Genomic DNA, 10485 nt, shown 5'->3' with positions numbered 1-10485 from the left:
TATACAGTGTTTTCTCTCTTCGGAGAAGTTTAGAAGTTAAGACAATGTCCGCTACTCCGTGTGCGGGGTACTTTCAGAGCATATGCATAGGTTGGCTTATAGTTGAAATTTTTTTGTAATGATAAGTCACATTTGTAACTTCGTTATGATGAATAGATTCACATTTTCAAAAAAAAAAAGAAAAAATCAAACCAAGACACGTACCGAAATACCCCCAATTGAAACTTCGACTCGGTATTACAGTGACTCAGTCGGGTCAAGTCTGTTTAGCTCGCCTCCCGCACCAACCTCGAACCAGCAACACGGTAACACCAACTAGACAAGGCCCGGTCCCGGAGCGCTTTATCCTGCGCGTTCAGCTCCCCTTATCTTGCGCACCCCCTTGCCGGCTTCGAAGCTGAGATCTCCCACTTCGTACGGACCTGCCGAGCTGCTGCCTCTTCTCTGATTTCAGGTGCGGATAGCTCTCTGTAACTCTTCAGAAATTTCAATTCCGTTTCGTTTCGTTTTCGTTAGCCCATGCGTGTCGTTTCGTGAGTAGTTGCGAATTTGAGTTGGGAGGTTAAGTGTGTCTCAGTAAGAAATAGTTCTATTTCATGAATCGTGTAATTAATCTTTACTTGTTTTTTTCACTGTTTTCTTGGTATCTATGTTCGTGCTCATTTAGTTCTGATTGTTGATGGTGATTGGTCTTGATGTGTAGCATCCTTGTGCATGATAGCTGAAGTGGATTGATTGGATGTAATAACTTCGTTTGAGGTGGATATGGTTTATATTGAACTGATGCGAAAAAAAAATCTTGAGGAATGTCGCTGGATATTCGTGCATTTTGTGTCTCTAAGAACTTCTGTGCCACGAACCTTCCAAGAAATAAAAAAATTCCGCGTGTTTGGGAGCATTAAGATGTTTATGAAATTACTACTGTAATCCATGGGCATTTCTATCTCGGATGTGGTTAACTCAATAGAACCTGCATTCCCAGCTACTTAGTTTGGCTGCAGATATTCTTGTTTTTCTATTATCTGCACGTGTTCATATCCTTGGTGTCTTGTCATTGCCATAACCCTAAAAGATGAAGGAAGTGAGCTGGTTTTAGCACATTTATTGTTAATGCATTACTTACTGAAAAGGGAAATGAAGGAAGCGGAATGAATATAGTTTTTGGAGAATATAAATTTATTTTCCTTTTTCTTAAAGCTGATCCTGTTAGTTCGTTGGAGAAGATAAATTTACTATGATCAAGTATGGAAAGTATGATAATAACATGTTGCTTGGATGCTCATGGTTAAGTAAGGCACTTCTGTCTGTTGAAACATCTTGATAATTTCATTGCATCTTTTTTAAGCAGATTAATGGTAAGATTCATCATTTTAATTGCATTGTTGAAATTTTTTTGTGCTGATCAATATCTTATGAAGCACTTCAGCTGGTCAATTCTATTGTTTTTGTCTTCTACATGCTTAACATGTAAAAATTAGATTTGCTGGTTTTGTTTGGCTAAGCTGATACTTCTGGATCAGAGAGGAGTACAATTGAGGGAAGGAATCATGAGCTGCTTCGGTTGTTGTCAAGAAGACGACGTCCATAAAGCTGCTGAAAGTGGAGGTCCATACATGATCAAACCTTCAGCAGGTAATCTGTCAGCTGAGATAGAGTTGGTGCTATCAGGACTATAACTATTAAAGTAGCTTTGTAATGAATTGCTAGATCAATACAGTCAATATTTGAATCAGTAGTTTCTAAAATGCAATCGCCAGCCAGGTTGGAGGTTTGCATTTTAATTTTATTTTATTTTATTTTATTTTTATAAGTACGTGCATTTTAATTTGTACACTTATAGTTCTTAAATCCATTTTCTGAGACACACCCAAAAATGTGCGCTGCATTCATAAACTTAGCGTTTTTTTTTAGCGCATTCATATATTGACTCATTGTTTTTTTTTTTTTTTCTTTTTAATTATCTGAATTGAATTTATGTCCTGCAGGAAACGTTGAAGGTTATTATACATCAGACACTGCTCCCAAGGGTCCACAAACTGTGAAAGTTCAGCCCATTGAAGTTCCTGAGATACCAGTGGATGAACTAAAGGAAATTACAGATAACTTTGGTACAGCTGCATTAATTGGAGAGGGCTCTTATGGGAGGGTATATCATGGGGTTCTTAAAAGTGGGAAGCCTGCAGCAATCAAAATGTTAGATGCCAGCAAACAACCTGACGAGGAATTTTTAGCCCAGGTATAGACAACTATAACTACTATGTATGCCATGTTGATAAAATGGGTGAAGCTTTTTACGTTAATTAATGTTATACTTTACAGGTTTCTATGGTCTCAAGGCTGAAGCATGAAAATTTTGTTCAATTGCTTGGTTACTGTATTGATGGGAATTCCCGTATTCTTGCCTATGACTTTGCATCTGATGGATCTCTTCATGATATTCTACATGGTAAGTAAAGATTAAACTACAACTGTAAGATGTTAAAACCCTTATTGTATGTTTTTTATTTATAGCCACATCTTCTTGATTCATTTATTAGGTTACATGAAATACCGAAATAAGGAAATTTCTATGTAATTTATCAATTTAAAGTCATTTCTGTAATTTGCAGTGAGTATAAGTGAGAGCTGCTATATTTCCAGTTTCTGAGTGGTGTTAGTGTATCCTTTTTGTTTTTTGTGGCAGGGAGGAAGGGGGTCAAAGGAGCACAACCTGGTCCTGTTCTTTCATGGGCACAACGTGTAAAAATTGCTGTGGGGGCTGCGAAAGGGCTTGATTACTTGCATGAGAAGGCCAATCCTCACATCATTCATCGTGACATCAAGTCCAGCAATGTACTAATCTTTGACGATGGTGTTGCTAAGATTGCAGACTTTGATTTGTCAAATCAAGCTCCTGATATGGCTGCACGTCTTCACTCCACTCGTGTTCTCGGAACCTTTGGTTATCATGCACCTGAGTAAGCAATTTATGGGTGCATCGTGTTTGTTTTCATTCTCCTTTCATTTTGTTTTTTTGTTCTTTTTTTTTTTTTTTTGCATGAAGTATGATATATGGTCATGAGGGAAGCTAATCTTTTTAACATCACGTGAAATTGGCTGCCAAAGATTTCATGAAATCACCATGATGATTTGAACTGCTCTAAATCTCTCAATTAGTGCTCCTTTTGGTTTGTGAGATCTTTCCTGACTAGAAATGAATCCTTGTATATTTACTGAGGCAAATCCGATGTCAAAAGGTTCAAAGTGTTTTACTTGCCCCTCTTGCAATTATATTGGGCATCAGATGAAACTACTTGAGTATTTCTATATTAAAGCTTGATGCGAGACTTCATCTATGTTTTAGTTTTTTTCCTTCCCTAATGAGAGTGCACTTCTTGGGCGGCATACATTTTGTCATTCAGTACTTGTGGTTGGCAGGTATGCCATGACTGGACAGTTGAATTCCAAGAGTGATGTGTACAGCTTTGGTGTTGTCCTGCTTGAACTTCTGACAGGGCGAAAGCCTGTTGATCATACCTTACCACGTGGACAGCAGAGTTTAGTCACATGGGTACTAGATTGCACTACTCTTTTGTTACATCTTGCTCCTCTGATTTGTTTTCAATTATTTTGGAATAAAAATTAGAGTGGAGACAAGAAGGTTTTCTTAAATCTAGCTCCTCTGTTTTGTGTCCAAGTATCTTGTCCTATCACCCAAGCTGACTGTAGAAGGTTTTGAAATTTGTCAGGCTACACCAAAACTTAGTGAAGACAAGGTTAAGCAGTGTGTTGATACAAGACTTAACGGAGATTACCCTCCTAAGGCAATTGCAAAGGTATTTTGTCCCCTCTCTTTTAACTTTTGAAGAAGTAGCATTTGTTTTCTCTATGCATTTGAATAATAATGATAGATTACCACTACATCTCAAGCAAAAAATATTAGACATGTAGCCTAGGAGATGTAAGGTAGCACTCCGGACATAGGTTATGCGGGTGGTTGGATATGAATGTAAAACTTTCATTTGAGAACAATTGTGTAGTCTTAGCTCAAGAAAAATTTACACAACACACACACACACATACAGATAGATATATCTATATATATATTGAGAGAGAGAGCGAGAACAGCAAAAGATATCAAACTTCAATCCTACATGTAACATTGTAAGCCCTTTGTCCTGATTTACAGATGGCTGCTGTTGCTGCCTTGTGCGTGCAATATGAAGCTGACTTCCGGCCAAACATGAGCATTGTAGTCAAAGCCCTCCAGCCGCTGTTACATGCCCGGTCTGGACCTGCTGGTGAAACTCCAAGCTTGTGATCTCTCTCTCTCTCTCTCCACCCCCCCCCCCCCTCCCCGGCCCCGGCGCTTTTGCAGGTGCATATGTGCACTCATGTGAGTATAAATTGTTTGAACAAGGTTCACTATGCTTCCATTATTTACAGTATTGATTTGTTCATAATTTGTGGGACCGTCTTTCCTCTCATCTGGAATTACCCTCCAGTTTTAATATTCTAGGCTCTATTTTCTCTTCCTTCCTTTCTCCTAAAATGATTGCCATCTTTACTTAAATTAATGGTAGGTGGGTCGTTAAATGTGATCTGGGTACTCTGGTACTATTTAGCTCGTTCTTCATTACAAAAAACCTATGATCTATGGTGATGTAAGAAGGTATCTATAATCTACCTAGTAACCAATTCCGTCATGATTTTTAGTCCCGATCTCGGCAACCATTCCCCCCCATTTACAGAGTGATTTCTGGCCACCCCAAAACACACTCCAATTGTTGATTTTATTTGTCATCTCGGATTTCTATTACTTCATCTCACACGTAACATATTTGTTCGCAAATGTAAGCATGTGATGGTGAGAACTTGTACCCTTTTTCTCACAGATATGATCATGATTTTCATAGAGAAAAGTTGGAACAGGACATTTAACTCAAACTATACATGAGGCAGTAGAGATGGGCATATATATATATATATAGATATGTATCCGGGGGTGCCTCTTTTGGCACGTCCAATTTACCGGGTTCTTTTTTGGGATAGAAAAACTACTTTCATTAAAAGATATTAGATTTAGAAATGCCTCTTTGTCCAAAGGGCTTGAGCAATTACATTAGGGAAAGAACCTCACCACAAGCTAATATCATTAACATTCCAAGCAAATTTTGCATACCTATGTGCAGCTTCATTACATATTCTACCAACATGTCTCATTAAAAGACATTAGCTTACAAATGCCTCTTAGTCCAAAGGGCTTGAGCAATTACATCAGGGAAAGAATCCCACCACAAGCTAATATGATTAACATTCAAAGCAAATCTTGTAAGCGTATATGTAACTTCATTACATATTCTACCAACATATCTCACTTCACAGCTTTGAAAACAGCTCATTAGCTACTTTGTATCTTTGATCACATTTCCAACCATGGACATAGAAGTAGGGGCGGAACTAGAAAATCTGGTTTTGGGGGGGGGGGGGGGGGGGCAAGTTACAAAAAAATAATTTGCGGGGGGGGGGGGGGGGGGGGGGGGAATACTAGTTTTCATATAGTTTACTTTATTTATAAAAACACCTTTAAAATTTTAATTTTCATCAAATTTTGAAAATTTTGGGGGGACCAAAGTCCCCCAAGCTCCTTAGTAGTTCCACCCCTGTATAGAAGGCTCTGACTTTTGTAGTTCCTACACCAAGATCAGTGAATCACTTTCCACTATGAGGTGATGGATACCCAAGTGAACACTCAACTGCAAACCCCTAAAAATAGCAAGCATCTCGATTAGGGGTATAAAATTAAACTGAAAAATTGGAAAATTAGCCCAGACCGGTTTTTAACCAATTTGGTCCAGAATTGGTTTTAAGTTTTCCAACATCGGACCGACCGGTTCACATAGTATATATATTTTATTAATTTTTAATATTATATATAATATATTTTATATATAATTATGTATGAAATAATATATTATAATTTATAACATAACATTTTAATCTTAAACATGAATATTTATTTGATTATATGTTTTAAATATAATATATATATAATATTTTATTACCTAATAAATTCTCAATATATTTCTTTTGATAAATATATTAGTAATACTAATATACTTAATATATTAAAACAGGAAAACCAGACCAGAACCTGTAAAACTGGACGTACCAGTTTAGGGAGGTAACTAGTGCGTAATCGATTTTTGAAAATGAAAAACTAGTACATACAGGTTCGGTTCTAAATTTTGTCCAAAATTAGACCGGATCGATTACATCAATAATCTCAATCCCTACTGCATTACTCACTTCTTGTTCCCTCTTACTAGTTGTCATAAACACTTCCCCTTTGCAATCTCTAAGAATACCTCCAATACAACACTATGTTGGTTTTGAAATATGGCCCCATCAACGTTCAATTTAAACACCCCTGGAGGAGGGTGCTTCCAGCAGCAATGGTGTCTCACCAAGTTTAAAGGCTGCCCTTTAGTCTCCTTAAAAGCCTTTTGCACTGCCAGAGCATGTCGAATAGCTTGCTCAAGTTGTATACATTTATTCTCAAAAGTTAATGAATTGCGCCTATACCAGCAGCTCCAAGAGATCAGGAAAAATAGTTCAAGATTTTCCTCCTATTCCAATCCACTGATGTAGCCTACAATGTCCCCATACTGTTTAGGCAAATAAGCTGATAGGACAATAAGTAAGTGTCTTTCCCAGCAAGCTTTGAGTGTAGGATAGAAACAAAGAGCATGAGCCACATCCTCCACCTCAGTTATGTAAAATTGACATAACTCTTCATGCAACACCTGTCTCTTTATCATATTATGTTTGGTAGGTAAGCTCTCCTTACAAGCTTTCCAGGCAAAGATCTTGATCTTTGTAGGCAGCTTCATAGCCCATAAACCTTTCCATAATTTCTGCAAAGACATGTTCCTCGAGCTTTTGCCCTCCATTATGTTTCTCTTTGCCTCCCTGAACACTATAAGCACTTCTCACACTAAACTGCTCATTTGTTTCATGAGCCTAAATGATCTTTTCTTCTGAGGTACCAGGACTTAATATCAGTTTTAACACTTCATTGGCTGCTATTATAGGTAACAAAATTCTCACTTTCTCAACATCCCACCATTTGTTCTGAGGGTCAATTAGGTTGTCAACAATGGCATTATAGTCAGGGATTCCTTTATCTCTCATACTGTTGGCAAGTGTTGGATGAATAGGAATCCAATAGTCCTTCCATATCTTGATAGTCTTCCCTAATCCAACTCTCTATTTGCACCCCAAAGCCATATGTTGTATTGCCTCCCATATACCTTTCCATACGAAGCTGGGATTATATCTCAGTCTTGATTCCAAGAAAGTAACTCTTGGGAAATATTTTGCTTTAAAGACTTGGTGTAAAACGTAGCAAGTTCTTGCATAATCCGCCATCCCTGTTTGGCTAAGAGTGCATCATTGAATATTCTAAGGTTTTTAAATCCCATTCCCCCAACTTGCTTATGTTCACACATCTTGGCCAATTGATCCATTAAATTTTTTGTTCATTTTTTCTCTAACCCCACCAAAAGCATGCCATCATTTGTTCCAGCTCATGACATAAGCTACTAGGGAGTTTGAACAATTCATAAAATATGTTGGAATCAAGAGAGCTACAGTTTTAATGAGCACCTCTTTACCTCCCTAAGATAACATCTTCTTCTTCCAACTCTGCAGCTTAGTCCACACTTTATACTTTATATCATAAAAAGCTTTTGTTTTATCTCTACCAACCAAGGGGGGGGGGGGGGGGAGCCTAAGTATTTCCCATATTGCAGAAACTATTGCACCCCCCAAAAAGATATCAACTCCTCCTGCTTCACAGAATCCACATTCTTGCTAAAGATAGTTGCAGTCTTCTCTCTATTTACCTTATATCCTGAAGCTTCCTCATATCTGCCAAGTCACTGTTGGAAGTACTTCTATGTGAGAAGAGATACTATTAGACATTTGTCTTTACATGCCACAGTTGACTCGATGAAGTGAGGCTCCATCACGAGTTCTCCTTTCCCCTTTTCTGACAAGGATAAATTACTGTATATTGTTTTGAGATCATCCGCAATCATTAGCAAAACAAGAACCTGTATGATGATAGGAGGAGGGACCTCTACAGAGAGAGGAAATTAGGACTTCACCACTTCAATAATTTACTGAGTTATTACATAGAAAGTATAGTTGCTTTTTGACCATAGAAACCCGAATGGTTCACTAACTTATAGCTCAGTTGGATCAAGACATGGAATGGCAAATCGGCTCCATCACCGAGGATTGCCACTCCCTTCTTAAATGCTGTAAAAAAAATGTTCCTCTACCCAAGTTTCTAAAAGTGCCAACATAAAGGCACATGATCTTGTTAACAGGGTTGCTACATCACTTCTAAAGAATCATAGCCCTTGACTCCATAGTTCACAACTCTTTATAGAGTAATAATTTGTAAAATACAAAGTCTCAAGTATAATTATACAAGTCTCTTTATAAAACAATGCAATCCTCGAAAAAAATTTAAAAAATTTAATTTTTTTAGTGGGACTTACTTTTTTACAAATGACCTATGCAATGCTTGTACAACTTAGACTTATACCTAGTATTACTCCTCTTTATATTAATGTCATCCGTGCTACGATCCACCACAAATCTTTGTTACTCTTTGCTCTCTTATGTTTGTTTGTTAAAAAAAAAAAAAAAGGATTATGTTTGCTCTCTCATGTTAATTCTATTAAAATCGAGGGTACTACCATCGTTATATTGTGTAATTTTGGATTTGATTCAATAGTTCCTAACAAAACGTTTCAAAGTGTGGATCTTTCTGCTCATAGTTTAAATACGAGTAATGTTATATACAGTCGTAGATTACGTAAGTATCGTGTAGTCACTTTGAAAAATAGTGAGATCTATTATTAAAAAATTAATTTATTTTCATGTGAGTCCTGTATTTATTCATTTTTTTAAAATGATTACATAACGCTTGCACACTCACGATTACAACTATCATTTCTCTTTAAATACTTACTTAAGAAAAAATCTATTTATCATTCATTTTCTTATTAGTCTCTCAACATCTTTGACTTGGCATCAAATGATTGATTTATAAATGGAATATAATAAGAGAAAAGTTTAGGGCTGGATGGGTATAAAAATGATTTTCACACCAACCAATAATAATGTGCCAAGTAGGCACTTCAGGAAAACCCAAAAAGGAACCATGTACATCTGATCCCCATATCTTTATCCTCTGTATCTCTCCCCCTCCCCCATAACCAGAGAAGCAAGCCAGAGAACCAATCAAGAGAACAACCCAAGGAAGGAACTTGTCACAGGCTAAGCCTAGGAGGAGGCCAACGTTCTCTTTGATGTCATTGAAGACATCGATCATGGTGAGCTGGTGTTGATTCAAACCCATAATTGATTTCAAGGAATAAGAGTAGAGCAAGAAGACGTATGCATTTCCTGTTGCTATTTGAACCCAAATTGCAGCACCCAACCCAACCCATGGTGGCCTCGTCCCTACTTTCAACGCCACCATTGACGGATTCTACTGTGCTCAACAAACAGTTAGATTATGTTGTGAATTCACAGTTTCAAAGAATTCGTGTGTAACGTCTGTCCTTGTGATGGGTTCTTTAGAAAATAATTTTAAATAAAATAGACGGGAATTACGGTTCCTTTTGAAAATTTCTTTTCCTTTCATACCAGGATACAAAAGACTCAATGTTTATAAATAAAACTTATTTTCTTAATTAAAAATGTTACAACGGAAAACATAAATTTTATAATTAAGTTTCTTGTACAAAATATCTTGCCTAAGCTTTCGTGCTCTTCCCCTTGGGCTGTGACCGTCCTGACGTGTCATGCTCATCTTGTCCCTGGAAGGGCACACATAAAAACTAAAATGAGTCGATGACTCGTATGCATTACTTCATACAGTTAAAATATATTAACATAGGTTTTCAGTCATTCATTCATCACTCCATACATATCGTATACTTATCATGTATAGACATGTAGTTCATTTTAAAAACGTTGCGAGGTGGGATTTTTTCTTTAAAAACGTTTTCTTTCATAAAACAGTTCCTCAAGCCTCACTGCCTTCATTTCTTAAAGAGTCTATTCATGCATACATCTTTTCTTACATACATTCATGCATACATACATACATGCATTCTTTCTTAACATACATACATTCTTTTATTATCTCTTTCATTGGTTGTTGCACACTGTTGCGCCCAGTGTGCTGGGGTTAGCGATCTTTTGGACCTGATTCTGCCTATGGCCACGGGTTGGAAATCCATTTCCTCAGGGTGCAGCACTGGGTGTACTACCAGTACTACTTACCCCGCATTGCAATCTGCCCAGTCCATTTCATTCGGTGCCTTTTCCATTTTCGTTTATGTGGCCGTTACATATATTCATACATCATGCATTCAGTCTATTCATTCATTTTCAGTCATTTCCTTCCTTTACAGTTCTTAT

The 10485-nt window shown here is 37.2% G+C and overlaps 1 protein-coding gene across 3 annotated transcripts in view; it reads left to right on the top strand.

Moving 5' to 3' along the window:
• Positions 1–215: 215 nt before the first annotated feature.
• The window catches only part of LOC122318584 (pto-interacting protein 1-like), a 27736-nt gene continuing 17466 nt past the window's right edge, over positions 216–10485 (top strand). Inside the window, exons 1-8 of one of the 3 annotated variants that reach the window (XM_043136084.1) lie at positions 216–454; positions 1503–1632; positions 1986–2236; positions 2320–2446; positions 2684–2957; positions 3418–3550; positions 3729–3815; positions 4169–4514. In XM_043136084.1, coding sequence (XP_042992018.1) covers positions 1548–1632; positions 1986–2236; positions 2320–2446; positions 2684–2957; positions 3418–3550; positions 3729–3815; positions 4169–4300 — 1089 coding nt within the window. In that variant the 5' untranslated portion in view covers positions 216–454; positions 1503–1547 and the 3' untranslated portion in view covers positions 4301–4514. Of the gene's footprint in view, positions 455–1502; positions 1633–1985; positions 2237–2319; positions 2447–2683; positions 2958–3417; positions 3551–3728; positions 3816–4168; positions 4515–10485 lie in introns of those variants that run through there. The other 2 variants (XM_043136083.1, XM_043136081.1) reach the window with 2 other exon arrangements.

Source organism: Carya illinoinensis, chromosome 8 (assembly GCF_018687715.1).
Source record: "Carya illinoinensis cultivar Pawnee chromosome 8, C.illinoinensisPawnee_v1, whole genome shotgun sequence".
NCBI lineage: Eukaryota > Viridiplantae > Streptophyta > Magnoliopsida > Fagales > Juglandaceae > Carya > Carya illinoinensis.
This window is presented reverse-complemented; position numbering and strand designations above follow the sequence as displayed.